The sequence below is a fragment of the Pipra filicauda genome, unplaced genomic scaffold (assembly GCF_003945595.2).
Source record: "Pipra filicauda isolate LSUMZ 115617 unplaced genomic scaffold, ASM394559v2 scaffold27_size4233163_pilon, whole genome shotgun sequence".
Lineage (NCBI taxonomy): Eukaryota > Metazoa > Chordata > Aves > Passeriformes > Pipridae > Pipra > Pipra filicauda.
In genome coordinates this window covers 1,473,599-1,486,867 of record NW_024104398.1, presented here as the reverse complement: position 1 = coordinate 1,486,867, position 13,269 = coordinate 1,473,599, and the positions used below count along the sequence as shown (strand labels likewise).

At 45.5% G+C, this 13,269-nt stretch overlaps 2 protein-coding genes across 2 annotated transcripts; one reads left to right on the top strand and one right to left on the bottom strand.

The window, feature by feature from the left end:
• Positions 1-2,080: 2,080 nt before the first annotated feature.
• Positions 2,081-11,266, bottom strand: UBR7 (ubiquitin protein ligase E3 component n-recognin 7). Its single transcript, XM_027746097.2, has 11 exons — positions 11,064-11,266; positions 10,776-10,909; positions 10,460-10,520; positions 9,257-9,352; positions 8,089-8,142; positions 6,812-6,917; positions 6,319-6,503; positions 5,625-5,756; positions 5,073-5,235; positions 4,168-4,229; positions 2,081-3,375 (listed from the first exon to the last, which is right to left on the bottom strand). The coding sequence occupies exons 1-11, from the start codon at positions 11,229-11,231 to the stop codon at positions 3,283-3,285; spliced, it is 1,254 nt and encodes a 417-aa protein (XP_027601898.1). The 5' UTR covers positions 11,232-11,266; the 3' UTR covers positions 2,081-3,282.
• GON7 (GON7 subunit of KEOPS complex) lies at positions 11,114-13,269 on the top strand. The gene is made up of 2 exons (XM_027746099.2): positions 11,114-11,638; positions 11,721-13,269. The coding sequence occupies exons 1-2, from the start codon at positions 11,419-11,421 to the stop codon at positions 11,849-11,851; spliced, it is 351 nt and encodes a 116-aa protein (XP_027601900.2). The 5' UTR covers positions 11,114-11,418; the 3' UTR covers positions 11,852-13,269.

Genomic DNA, 13,269 nt, shown 5'->3' with positions numbered 1-13,269 from the left:
TTGAATTCTAGTCTTGTGTGATGCATTGTAAAACAATACATTTCTCTTTTGAGTACCATTACAGTTGTAAAAAGGTTTTCACTGGTTCTATTTTTCTACTGTTGCTGAGAAGCATGTAACACTGACTTTATCCTACATATAGTTGGCATTTCAAATAAATGGCTTGTATAGAACATGCTTGTGTGGCTGCTTCCCGTGAACTGTGACCAGCAGTGCTGGGCTGGCTACACCCACCACCCTGTCCTGCTCACTCCAGGCTGGCAGTGACTGAGGGCCTGGGGAAAGGAGCTGAGCAACACAAACAGAAAGGTGCCCTCTGACTGTAAAGGCTCCTCAGACTGACAGGGTTTGTTCCTCCTGGGGGAAAAAAAGTACCCAATAATGCTTTGAACATCAAAGACATGATATAAAATAGTGTAAAAAGAAGGATTCAGAATCTGTGGCACTGATCAAGCAGTTTTTAAAAAGGAAAAAGCATTTCAGTGAAAGAGTTCTGTGAGTTCTGTCTAGAGCCTGATGGACTGAGGCCGTTCCCTGTGAAAGGCAATAGGGCTCAGAGCTGGGGCCATGGGACACAGCCCTGGATCCAGGAAGTGTGTGCTCAGCTGGACAGACACATTTAGTACTTGGCACTCCCAAGTTGCAGTTTTGCTGCACTGGCTGACTGTTCATTACATCTCATTCACAAACAAGTGTCTCATTGGTTCAGAGTGATGACTGAAGTTCAGAAGTGTCATCCAGTCGCTTGACTGGTCTCACTTTGATGTACAAGAGCAAAATACTGTGAATTACGATCTGACACAGAGCAGAGGTGCATGAGCACAGCGGGGCTGGGGCTGGGCCTCACTGCAGCACTTCTGTGTGCCCTGGGGCCTCTTAGTGTGTATTTATTGTGGAGAACAACACAGCTTGGAAAAGTGAAGTGTTGGGTTCAGGGTGATCTGAGCTCAGAGCTGGAACCCAGGACAAAGATTGCCTCTGGGCACTCTCTCCCTCACCCCTTCAGTGAACTACAAAAACAGCAATACAGAGCAAACATACCCCCATCCTGCTTTTTTCTGTACTTGCTGGCAGGATGCAAGCCCTTGTTTCACACCTGGGTTAGGTGGAGGCAAAGGTCTAGGAATCCTGGGCTTGACTCAGCCCCTGGGATGTATCTTGGTCATCACTGGGCTCCCTGTGTCTGCCTGGATCTTGGAAACAAAACACTACAGCAGCAGTGAGAAAAAACAAGACAGTACAGATTGAACAGTTCTTTAATTCTTTTTATATTGTAGTTAGATGTGCAGTTACAGCTCCTGTAACAGTTGCTACCAAAAAACAGCATGTACAATACCTGGAGTTAAATTTAAAAGCAACTAGGAAAGGGACCTGAGGGTTCTGATCAATGCCAAGTTGGAATGAGTCAGCAGTGCCCTGGCAGCCAGGAGGGCCAACCGTGTCCTGGAGGGGCATCAGGCAAAGCATCTCCAGCTGGTCGAGGGAGGGGATTGTCCCGCTCTGCTCTGCACTGGGGCAGCCTCACCTTGAATATTGTGGCAGTTTCGGGTGCCACAATAAAAGAAAGATATTAAGCTATTGGAGTGTCCAAAGGAGGGCAACAAAGATGGTGAAGTCGCTGGAGGGGAAGCCATAAGAGGGGCAGCTGAGGTCACTTGGTCTGTTCAGCCTGGAGGAGACTGAGGACAGACAGTGTGGCAGTCCACAACTTTCTCACAAAGGGAAGAAGACGGGCAAGCACTGATCTCTTCACTATTATGACCAGTGACAGGACTTGAGGGAATGGCCTGAAGCTGAGTCAGGTGAGGTTTAGGTTGGGTAGGAGGGTGTTTGGGCACTGGAACAGGCTCCCCAGGAAAGTGGTCATGGCCCCAAGCCTGACAGAGTTCAAGAAGCATTTGACAATGCTTTCAGGCACATGGTGGGATTCTTGGGGTGCCCTGTGCAGGGCCAGGAATTGGAATTGATGATCCTGATGGGTCCCTTCTAACTCAGCATATTCTGTAATTCTAGGAAACGGATGAGCTGAGCCTCTATGCTACAACTAGTTTTTGTAAATAAAGTGGTCAGAAACAGTTAATAGTGAGAATGATAAAGGTCTTTGTTCTCAAAAATCATTAACACAGAAGCAGAATAGTACCCCACGGTATAGAAATCCTCAAAAACTAGAACTTTAATGTATGTTTTGGGGGCTGAGGATAAAGAAAACTAAAAACTACATTAGGCTCCAAAAATTACAAAAAGTCAATTCTTAATTGCAGCTAAGTGTAGAGTCTTAAAAGTCAGTGAAACATCTCCCATGCTTATCACAGTGGTTATAAAAAGATCATGTTTCATACTGTAGCAAAATACCAGGATGCTTCAGGGTTTTCAGCAACATTTATGAAGTAGAATAATTTGCTGTAGGCTAGTTTTTGAAATCAAAGCACATTACAAGTCCTATAACAAACCCCCCATGCTTAGTTTGTAATTCAGTACCTCCTCCTAGATATTGTTTATATTCTAATAAGTGAATTGAGATCGTGTGACAATTTTTTTCATGTAAAATATCACTGTACAATATTAGAAACAGGTTTTTTAATGTATAAAACCAGACAGAACATTCTGTTGCATCAAGCCTAACCTCTGCTTCCCCATTTCTGACCTGCCCAGGGAGCGCTTCCCCAGCAGTGAGCGAGCAGGCAGCAGTGACACGTGATTTGGCTGCCCTGGAGGGACCCGTGGGTCACCCACAGCCACAACTGTGCCCGCTCCAGCCACTGAGGAGCCACGAGCCCTGCACAGGAACAGACACCTCCTGCGTGCAGGAAGCCCTGGCCAGAATTGTTGCACCCCAAAGGGCGAGACAGAGCCATTTACAGCAGGAAAGCAAGGAGCTCGTTCCCTGCACTGCAGAGAGGGGAGGGCAGGGCAGGCAGAGCCCAGGTGGGTTTAGCACAGCCTACAGCTCTAGGCACTGACAGGAGGCTAAAGGGTGAAAGGCTACAGGGAACAAACAGTGACACACTGTTCTGGTAACAAGCCAACTCTCCCTGGAGACAAAGCTGGCTTTTGGGGGAATGCAAAGTTGATCGGTACCAAAATCCCTCTAACTGCAATGGTAAGAACCTTTTAAGAACATGTTTTAGTTGCTACAAATAAAGTAGGAGACAAAATGAAGATGTTTCTTGGACAGCTGGATTTTGATGAGAAGCTGATATACTGAGATACTGAAGATGCCTCTTCTGTTTGCCAGTGAATATTGTTTCCCCAGTGGTCCTTTCAGACCCAAACCCTCTCAGTCTAACTACAGTAGTACTGCATCCTGTTAGTCCGTCGCCTTTTCCGTGACTGAAATTCTTCAAAGAAGTGCTGAATGTCTTCTCTTTTAACCACCTAGAAGAGCATGAAACCCAAGTTTTGGTGCGGTGCAAGAGCTCAATTAAAGGATCCCGTTTTTTATCCCCACATGCAATACACAAAGTACAGGAAAGCAAATATCCTGAAGTTTCTCTGATACAGCTCTTCTGTTGCACCCAAAGGAGACGATTAATGCCCAAATTCTACTACAAAGAATACAAACAAGGAAACGAGTTCCCCTAAGGCAGAACAAACACATGGAGCAAAGCTCCCAATGGTACTTTGACCTCTTGATTTTACCATAAGAAAATTTAACACAAAGAAAGATCTTCATTAGCTCACTTCAGTCTCATTCCTATGTAACTATGAATGGCAATACAGCAAATCTGCCACCAAAATGCAAGTGTTAATGAATAATAGCAGGTGCGTTCCTGCAGGAAAACAACTGACAAGACTGACAATCATAGGTATTCTTTATTCTTCTAAGGGTTTAAATTCAATCTAAGAAAAACCAGAAAATTTAAGAACTTTTTTTCCCTGACTACTTCTCCTAGAGCAACAGAAGTTTCCTTTAAATGTAAGAACTGCTCTTAGTACTTTACAGAAATCTGTTTGCAAAGTCCCCGTTACCTCTCAGCAATGTCATTAAGGAAATATAACTGTTACATTCCAATGAAATCAGGAATTTCTAATTTCTACTGCAGCACCAGCAACTCCAAGAGACAGGAAAAAATATTACAGCACAGCATCGTAGTATTCAGCACCCAGCCCTCAACAATTCTTTAAAACACATTTTCTGGTAAACAAATTCTGGAAGTTGCCCCTTACCGTTCCCTCATCTGCAAACCTCCTGAGATAGTCTGTCAGTTCCGTCTTTAAATCATTGTATTCTGAATGGCAAAGCAAAAGCAAAGAAAAACAAAAAACAGTAAGATATCCAGTTTTTAGTTTAACACTGGCTCAAGCAGACAACTTGTTCTACTCCTTGTCATTCATTAGGTTTATTTCAGACAAATCTAGGCTTGAACTGGATTATAATTAATAATAATTAAAAAGACAAGTCCAGGTAAACATGAGAAGCCTAATAATTTGAGACTAACCTGTGCAGTGTGACTATCTGTTTGTGTTGATTTCAGAGCAATGTATAGAGTTCAGTGAATGAATTAGTACAATTAATTAAAAGACACTGCAAAAGCCAGCATGGGTTGTGGCAGAAAGTTCCAGCCTGTAACTCGGGATTGGCCAACTGTCCTCTCCAGAGTGCAGAGCCCTCACCGAAGAGGGAAACACAGCTCCAGGTATAAAATACCTCAGCAATGCTTTGTCAATACTCTCTGCAGCAGAGCTGCAGGGGACACCTGACTGGCACTCTCTAGACAGGAGACTGCCAATCAGCAGAACAGGGTAAAATAAATAAGCTAGACAGCATAAGTGCAAATTAATGTTAAATATGCACATTAAATACATTACAATCAATACAGTACCTAAGATGTTAAACTGGGTGAAGGTTCCCACACCATCTAGTGTCTCACTCTAAGGTGAAGTTGCAAGAACGGGCCAGAGAGGACCGACTTCTCCAGAGTAATCCTGGCTGAGGTGTGCAACCTGTCAGTCGTCTGCATGTTACTTCAAAAATAGTTTTGCACTACACTGCAAGACCTGATACTAATCTCTTGTGGGAAGCTGTTCAGTTAAAGTGTTAAGGCATATTCTAAAAATGAAGTTGCATTTACCACAGATGAGTTCCACTTGCTGAACTCTGTTCATGCTGTTAAGGGTGTCCATTAAAGGATCTCTTCTCTCCGTCTCTTGGTCACTGGTACCTTTATTTTCGTAAGCCAAGACAGTGTCACATTCGTCTGTCAGGAACTGGACTTCAAGGTCTGAATACATTTTCTGGAAAATAAAGTAAAATTTACTTTTACATGACAAAACTTCTCAGGTGGGAGATGCTCTCCCCCAATCCTTTTTGTGTTCAAGGTCACAAAGAACAGCAATTATCAGGTAAATTTGTATCCAGCATTTCAGACATTTCCCCACACCAACTTCCAAAGCAATCCTAGATTTAAACAACAAAGAAAATACAAACGTTTAGAAGCTCCTTTGTGCTATATTAATTCACAGGAATCAGTGTGTTTCTTTAGGTGGGGTGAAGGGGTTTTTCAGTGTTTATATGCAGAGTAAGAACATTTACACAGATTTTACCTAAAGCTCTTCAAAGATTCTCTGGGAGCTCCTCTCTATCTCTCCCAGATCAGTGATGGTAATGAAGAGAGCATACATACCAAACAGTCTTCACAGGTGCATAATTTGCTCCTCCAGTTCGATGGCCAAAAGGTAGCAGTATCTTTTTTCAAGAATGGCTTGCTTTGGAGCTCCTTCAGCTTGCAGACTGGTTCCTTACTCTTAGTAACTACCTGAATTAAAATGAGACCGTTCAGCACCCTGTAACATCACTTCAAAGACACTCCGTTCTTTCTGGCACATCCATTTCCTTAGGCAAGATTTTTCTTTCGTCTCAAAGACATTTATTTTTATAAAAAACCTGTATAACCATCCACATGAGGATTCTGATGTGGTTTTAGCAATTTCCACTAGAAATTTCTGTAGAAATTTCCTGCAATAGCTGGAGTGTTTAAGAACTCAGAGCTGGACCATCACACAAGTGCAGTTACAACACATAATACCCCTGTGTAATAACAAACAGAAGTCCCCTCAGTGCCCAGGCCAGTTGGCTGACAAGAAGGGACGGATCTAACCCATCTGCAAACAGACACCACATCCTTGGACAGCCCTGTCCCACATCCTACACTGTGCTCCACAGAGACTGCACGTCTGAAGTGTCACTGACTGAAGAGGAACACGGGAACAGACTGGATGCATTCACCCCTTCCCTGAGCCTGTGCAGAGTGAGGTGGGCTTCACCTCACCTATCACCACTATGAAGCTGTGCAGGTCAGAAAAGAAGGCACACTTTACCTCAGGACAGGCAGACCCAGAGCTGGTGGATGGTTCATTAAACTGTTCCGTTTGCTTTTCCTCCTTTGTGTCTTGGTGTTCCACTCCACTTTCTTTTTTTATTTCTTTTTTCTGCTCTTCACTTTCCTCAATCTTCAGGACAATCCCTTCATCTTCAAGAGAGTTCACTTTGGTCAAAGGAGGAACTGGAAGATACATACCCACATAAGTGAAAATACTGTGCCAGACAACATACAGGCCACCACAGATGTTCTCTCTGCTTCACAGTGCAGTGCTGGAGAGCACCTAGATCCCCTCATACACTGCAAGGTCCTGGATACACTCTAAGCTGTCCAAACACACAGTGACTGAGGTATAGAAAGAAACTGCTCCTTCTTTCACCATAGTCTCCTTCACCTCTCATACCCCATTCTAAAACACTCTGCTTCCCAAAATCTAGGAAGCCCTAGGAGAGGGAAGAGGGTATCACAGTTTAAGATCTGATTTGCTTTACCTGCTAATTGCGATGCATAAGCCCATAGGAAATGGCAATGCTTCATGCAGGCCTGGCACACCATTTCATGGAAGTCTCCACTTTCAGGGGGAACTGCACCAAGATGCTGTCAGAAACAAGCACACAGTAGTGAAGCATCTGCTGCAAATTAACAGACTCAACTCCAGGTTTAGAGGAAGGAAAACATCATCTGCCATCACATTTTCAGAACAAGCAAACACTTTTCCTAACTTTCTACAATGACCATTAGAACAATGTGAAGACTGGAAAGAGCTGATAAAAATTCCACGGAAAAACTCAAATAATTTTGTTTGTCTATACCCTTTTATGCCTTCCACATACCCAGAAATCTCATTTCTAAATAATATTCTGCTAAACTGTCCCAAACATAGGAAAGGTGAAGATAGCTCTTGCATACTGCACATTTCAACTCTTAAATGACTTTTTACAATTCCTTCCTTACATGTAAAAGATTGTAAAGCCTTCATACTGATAACATACGTAATTCAAGAATTAGCTCCCAAAGCTCTCCATAAACTGGTGAGAACTATTTGGGCAATCAAAAGCACTTAGTGGCTTTCTTTTTAAAAGCATTCCTTTAAAGTTCACAGTGTGCAGCACAAGAGTCTTCATTCCCACACTTACACAAAAGAATCCAACAGTTTATCTACAGAACACATAACTGAAGCCAATCATCATTTTTTACTACTCTTTGATCTTGCAACTTCAAACATGAAATTTCACTCGTGCCCTTCGAGGCACAAGAGGCTGAATTCTTACTGCTTACCCATTACGTAGGACACTCACCACAGTGCTGGGTTGCTTTTAAAACATTTTCCCAAAGTTCCAAATCAGGAACGAACAGCACATTAATGAATGTGCTACTTAAATGAATTAGAAGTTTAAAAGGCATTATTTTGAATGAAGAACTATTCAGGTAGTTGATAACGGTGTGCCTCAGTAAGAATCTTTTCCTCAGCGACTGTACTGATCTGAGTTTTCTAATTAAAGAGACAGCTATAAAGCTATTACTTTATTCCAAAGTGGTAACCTTCAAAAAGGTAGGACTCTTCCTAGTGTTTCTGGACTGGACAGCAGTGCAAGATTAGACTTTCAATGTTCCTTTGCATAGAATGAAAACAAATACCTTAAAACTCATGTAATACTCTGTTTTGAGAACCACAGCAAACTTCCCAAGTAAAAACAACCACACAAAACTAACCAGCACTAAGTCATTTCTGTGCAAATGGCAATTCTGCTATTTATGGTTTCCTTACCCTTCCATGGAACCAGTCTTCACAAACTATGCATTGGATCATCTCATCTGGAATCTAGATGAACAGTCACATTATTAGCATTAATAACAGCCTCCAGAATCTTTCACAAGCCTCAAACTGCAGTATTATATAAAGTCTGCTCGGGTGAATTGCATTTCCCTCTTCACCCCCCACAGGGAGCTGCCATTAATAAGTAGTTAGTGCTTCACCAGTCAGCTTGCTTCCCCCAGGTTCAACAGCTCATGTCATGTGTCATACTACTAAGGCTGAGGAAATTCCCATTTATTATTACAAAATGTTTTCCCAGCAGGGCAAGACTTTCTCACACAAAGAGCTGAAAAAAGTTAATACATTACTGGTATCTTTCTTCCTGTAAACAGAAATGCATGAACAGGCAGCTCAACAGAAGGAAGATACTGATACTCGTGATGTCAACAGGACTGTACAGCAATGCCAGAATCCGAACATAACTGGTCACGATGCAGCACAGTACAAACTGCTTTGTTATGAAACAATTATTAATGACTTCCTCAGAGATGTTTAGCTATCTCTGCACTTCACAGAGGTGAGTTTATAAAATACTTTTGTTCGTATGTGAAAGACTTGTGCCTTCCTTATTCTTTAAAACACCTGACTTCTCTGACTGCAAACAGCACATGCAAACCCAGTGCTGTGTTTTAGTACTTCAAACAGACAAAAAATGTTCTGGCTACTGTAAAGGAAAGCTAAAGCCAGTGCTACAAGACAGACTCTCCCCATCCCAGAAGCCTTGTGAGAGCACAGCTGCAGGCACCAGAAGCAGGTTCTGGTCTCTCCTAGCATGTGCAATGTGCTTATTCTGCACTCACATGTTTCTCAAGATGATGAGAAACCCATCCCCTGAGGGAACTCTACAACTCCAGAGAGGGGAAAGCAGAGAACTGCAGCACAACTTTGTCCAAATGATGGTTTGTCCTCCTCATCAGCCTTTAAGGCATATACATATTTTACCATTAAAAAAAAAAGAAAATAATTAATTACCTTTATATAGCACATGACAACCAATATGGAACTTAAGATTTCTTAAAGTGGGATCTTCCTTACGAAGCAGCTCAGTGACCACTCTTTACACAGTATCTTGCATAAATACCATCTATATACGACTGCTACTGTGGTTTGTATTTCTTACCTCATCTTCAGGATCAGGATAAGGTCTTTTACAAGTACAGTATAATCCGTAGAAATTGTCATTATATTTATTTCCTGCATTCACCTTGCCCTTTTCCTGGGAGGAAGGAAGAAGTGTCTTAACAGACAATGCAGTGAAAAACAAAAGACAGAAAATATGCATAATCTGGAAAAACCCAATTTCTGTTCCACCTTAATTCCTAAAAGCAATCATCACATTCATCAGCCTGAATATCCAAGAAGAAACATATTATCCAGGCACCTGTGCTGTAAAGTGAGCAACAAATAGGGCATGTGAGGAACGCTGAAGTTGAAAAGCAAAGAGGAAAAACAGTCTGCCCACCTTTGTAACAACTGGCAACTGTGGTGTCAGACAGATTTATGGACAAATGCTGAAGTTCACTTAACCTGTACAGCTGATTTTGCACTGGACTGATGCAGAAGGAAAAACCACTTGATCCACTTCACTAAATGGATTCATTTAAATGAGAAACGGTAACATGTTAAACTTGTCACACCTGTCTCTGCAGGGATCACTGCACTGCAGCTTAGCTGACTAGCTCTGGATTCCTCCCAGTTCTCCTAGAATAAAACGGACATACACAAAACCACTGCCTGTTTCTACATTTGGACTGTTATTATCCTGGGAGCAACACTGCAGGCAAGCTAAGCAGCGTCCTGTCACTGCTTCACAGATTACCAACTACTTGGCAAGTTCAAAACACCCACCAAGTATGAAAGCATAGGCACCTTAATACAGTAAAAAACATCAGTAGGCTCTGGTGACAACCTGTCAAAAAATATTAGGGCACTAATGCCACCACAAAGAAGGAAAGGAAACTGTCCCTTTGACAGTAGCACAGCCTTAAATCTCCTTAACGCAACTGTAAAACTGCAGCCCGAAAGATTCTTCTGAAACCAGCTTAAAACTAATGAGATATATTAGTGCAGACGCCTCAACATGCTGCTGGCAGCACAGCAATTGCTGCATTCACGGATGACAAGGACCAAACGTTCCCTCTCCTCCCAACATTTCCCTTTGGTCCCTCAACAGTTTTATCTCCTGCTGTAATACTCCCTCCTTTCTTAACTTGCTAGGAAGGCTGGAGGCGTCGCATGAGTCAGCACCGGCTGAGGCGAGGCACCAGCCTCCCAGGAGCGTGTTATTTTGACTCTGAACGTCTGAAAACCCGCCTGAACTCACCGGGAGTAATTTGCACTGCAGATTCTTGAACTTGCTATTCCCACAGTCACAGCGGAAATTCCTGGAAAGAAAAACGCAGCGTTTCAGGGGGGTTTATTAACCGAAAACGCACTGGGTTTTGTGTTCATAACAATTCCCAGGAGTTTATTGGGAGCCATGGGAGCTGTGAGGGACCCGCTGGCGGCTGAGGGGGCGCGTGCTCCCCACCCGCCTCCGCAGCGCGCGCGCTTCCCGCCGCCGGCAGGCGAGCCCCGCCCCTCTCCCTTCACCCCCGTCCCGTCCCGTCCCGTCCCGTCCCGTCCCGTCCCGTCCGTACCTCTTCGTGTACAGCTCGAAGAGCCGGTGCGTGCCGTGGCACTCGTAGCTGCAGGCCAGGCAGATCCCCGCCGGCTCCGCGCCGGGCGGCGTGCAGGTGCTGCAGGCGTACAGCGCCTGCCGCTTCACCGCGCCCTGCGGGAGACACCGACCGACCACCCGCGGGATGAGGGGGCGCCGGGGGGAGAAGGGAGGGACAGCCCCGCCCCGCCCCCCGCCCCTCTGCCCCACCCCGCCCCCGGCCCCGCCCACTTCCCCAGCCCGCGGCCCCCCCCGGCCCCGCCCCCACCTGTGAGTAGCTGCAGCGCTCGTGGTCGCTGCCCCCTAGCACGGCCCGCGCTTCCTTCTCCAGCTCCTCGTTCTCCGCCAGCACCTCCGCGAGGGACACCACGGGCTCCTCGGCGCCGCTGCCGCCGCCGCTGCCCGGCTCGGCGCCCTCGGGAGCCGCCGCCTCCATGTCCGGGCTGCGCGGGCCGCGAAGCGCGGCGGGAAACGCGGGCGCGGGGAGGCGCCAGGGGGCGCCACGGCGGAAGCGGAATCGCGCGCGCCCCACGTGACCGAGGGCGGTTCGTCGGGGCCGGGCGCGCGGCGGGCACGTGACCGGCGGGGCGGGGCGGGCCCGGCACGTGAGCGGAGAGGCGGCAATGGCGGAGCCGGCGGCCGGCACCGAGCTGGTGGCGGAGCTGCGCGGCCGCGACGGGCGGACGCGGACGGTGCGAGTGCCGTACCCGGCGGCGGAGGGGGGCGAGGCCGCGCAGCTGCGCGGGCTGCGAGGGGCCTTGTCCGAGCTGCAGGAGCGGGTGGTGGAGCTGCTTGCGCCGCTGGTGCAGGAGGAGCGGGAGGCGGCGGGCGGCGCGCGGCGCGGTGAGTGGCGGGGCGGGCGCGGCCGGGGCGCTCCGCCGGACACGGGACACCGCCCGCCGCTCACCCGCTACAACCCCGGCAGGCGCTCTCGGGGATGACGACGACGAGGAGGACGACGACGAAGAGGATGAAGGCGAGGACGAAAACAACGTGGACACGGCGGCGAGCGGCGATGACCCGCCCCCGAAGCGGACGAAGGTGCAGCAGCCGTGAGGGCGGCGCTGTGCTGCGGGTGTGCGCTCAGACAGCCCCGCTCCGCTGAACCGACTGTAAGTGCCCCGGGCCCGGTGTCCGGGACGGCTCCTACGGCGCTGCTGCTCCTGTTTTAAAACCGAAACGCCCATCCCAACACTGTTTTGATATGGAAGCCTTATGGAAAGGATGCGCCTGGGCGTGTTGTTTATGGGGTGACAGTGTTACACTGACAGTACTTTTTAGCCAAACTAGTTGACAAATACAAAACTTTTCTTAAAAGTCTGATTGCTACATGTTTTTATTGACTTCTTCCATGTCACAGTATTTCTTCATGTGACCTTAACTTTTAAAATAAAGCAATAAAGTCTGGAAAGTTATTTTGTCAAATATGAGCTTAAAATGGTACAAGAGAATTTGCATGGAGAGAAAGCAATATATGACCACTACAATATCGAAATTAAAAAACATGTGTAGGACTCTGTCTATTCGTGTACAATGGAAGATTATTTTTGCCTACCTGAAAGGCTTAGTCACCCATCAATCAAGTATTTTCCTGGAAGAAGTCAGACAAAGTAGATTGAAAGACTTGGGAATCTTGGTTTCAAAAATTCAGGTTTCATATTGGCCAGGAAAGTGACAAGTCAGTGTGACTTTGATAATTACTATTCCACAAGTCAAAAACCACTGTTTGTCCTAAGCCTGTTTTCTCCAAATAGCTTTTTTCCCCTCCCTCTTTTTTTCATGCAGCATTCAGTCTTTATAGACTTACTTCCCTCACTGAGTTTTACTCAGGTTGATTTTTAAGCTCATTTGGTAGCTAAATCAAGGGAACATCACAGCTTAATATTCTCCTAATGCAGAACTCCTAACATTACCTAAAAACAAGAAAAAAGAAAGCAGAGTGATTTTTCTGAAAAGCTTTCTAAAACCAAAATTGGACATAAACTAAGGGAAATGTAGTGGTGTTCTACATTGGTTGCTGTAGTTTATTTTAGAGGAGGAGAAGGTCTAAATACTTGAGCAACACCTGTGAGTACATTATGTGTAACAGTTCTTGGCTGTATGAATCAGCATAACCCAATCCCTCTGCTAAGCAGCATGATCTTTTTTTAATGATAATGCAGCATGTCATTAGTGTAACAATCTTCTTGCAAGGGGCAAGTTGTCAATGCTGCTTTAGTTCCTAGTTTTTGTTTGGTGCATGCTTCTGTGAACAGGCATAAAACACTCCTGATAGCCAGTCCATAGAGACTGAGTCTTCTCTCGCAGAAGTTAACTGCCTGACTTAATAGTAGAAAAAACATTTTGGGGGTTAATTTGCATGTGTTCTGCTGACATAATTTTTTTATGTATTATGGAAAGTGAGCAAATCTTGGGACTTGTATACAGAGGACAAAATAATAATAATAAAATTAATAATTTTTATGAGGACAAAA

What these genes read in the sequence shown, in the direction of transcription:
- GON7 (XM_027746099.2), top strand. Translation starts at nt 11,419, where the DNA reads ATGGCGGAGCCGGCGGCCGGCACCGAGCTGGTGGCGGAGCTGCGCGGC. An exon ending in GGCGGGCGGCGCGCGGCGCG is followed by an intron (nt 11,639 to 11,720) that starts GTGAGTGGCGGG and finishes CAACCCCGGCAG; the next exon opens with GCGCTCTCGGGGATGACGAC.
- UBR7 (XM_027746097.2), bottom strand. Translation starts at nt 11,231, where the DNA reads ATGGAGGCGGCGGCTCCCGAGGGCGCCGAGCCGGGCAGCGGCGGCGGC. An exon ending in AGCGCTGCAGCTACTCACAG is followed by an intron (nt 10,910 to 11,063) that starts GTGGGGGCGGGG and finishes TGTCTCCCGCAG; the next exon opens with GGCGCGGTGAAGCGGCAGGC. An exon ending in TTATGCATCGCAATTAGCAG is followed by an intron (nt 6,504 to 6,811) that starts GTAAAGCAAATC and finishes TGTATCTTCCAG; the next exon opens with TTCCTCCTTTGACCAAAGTG.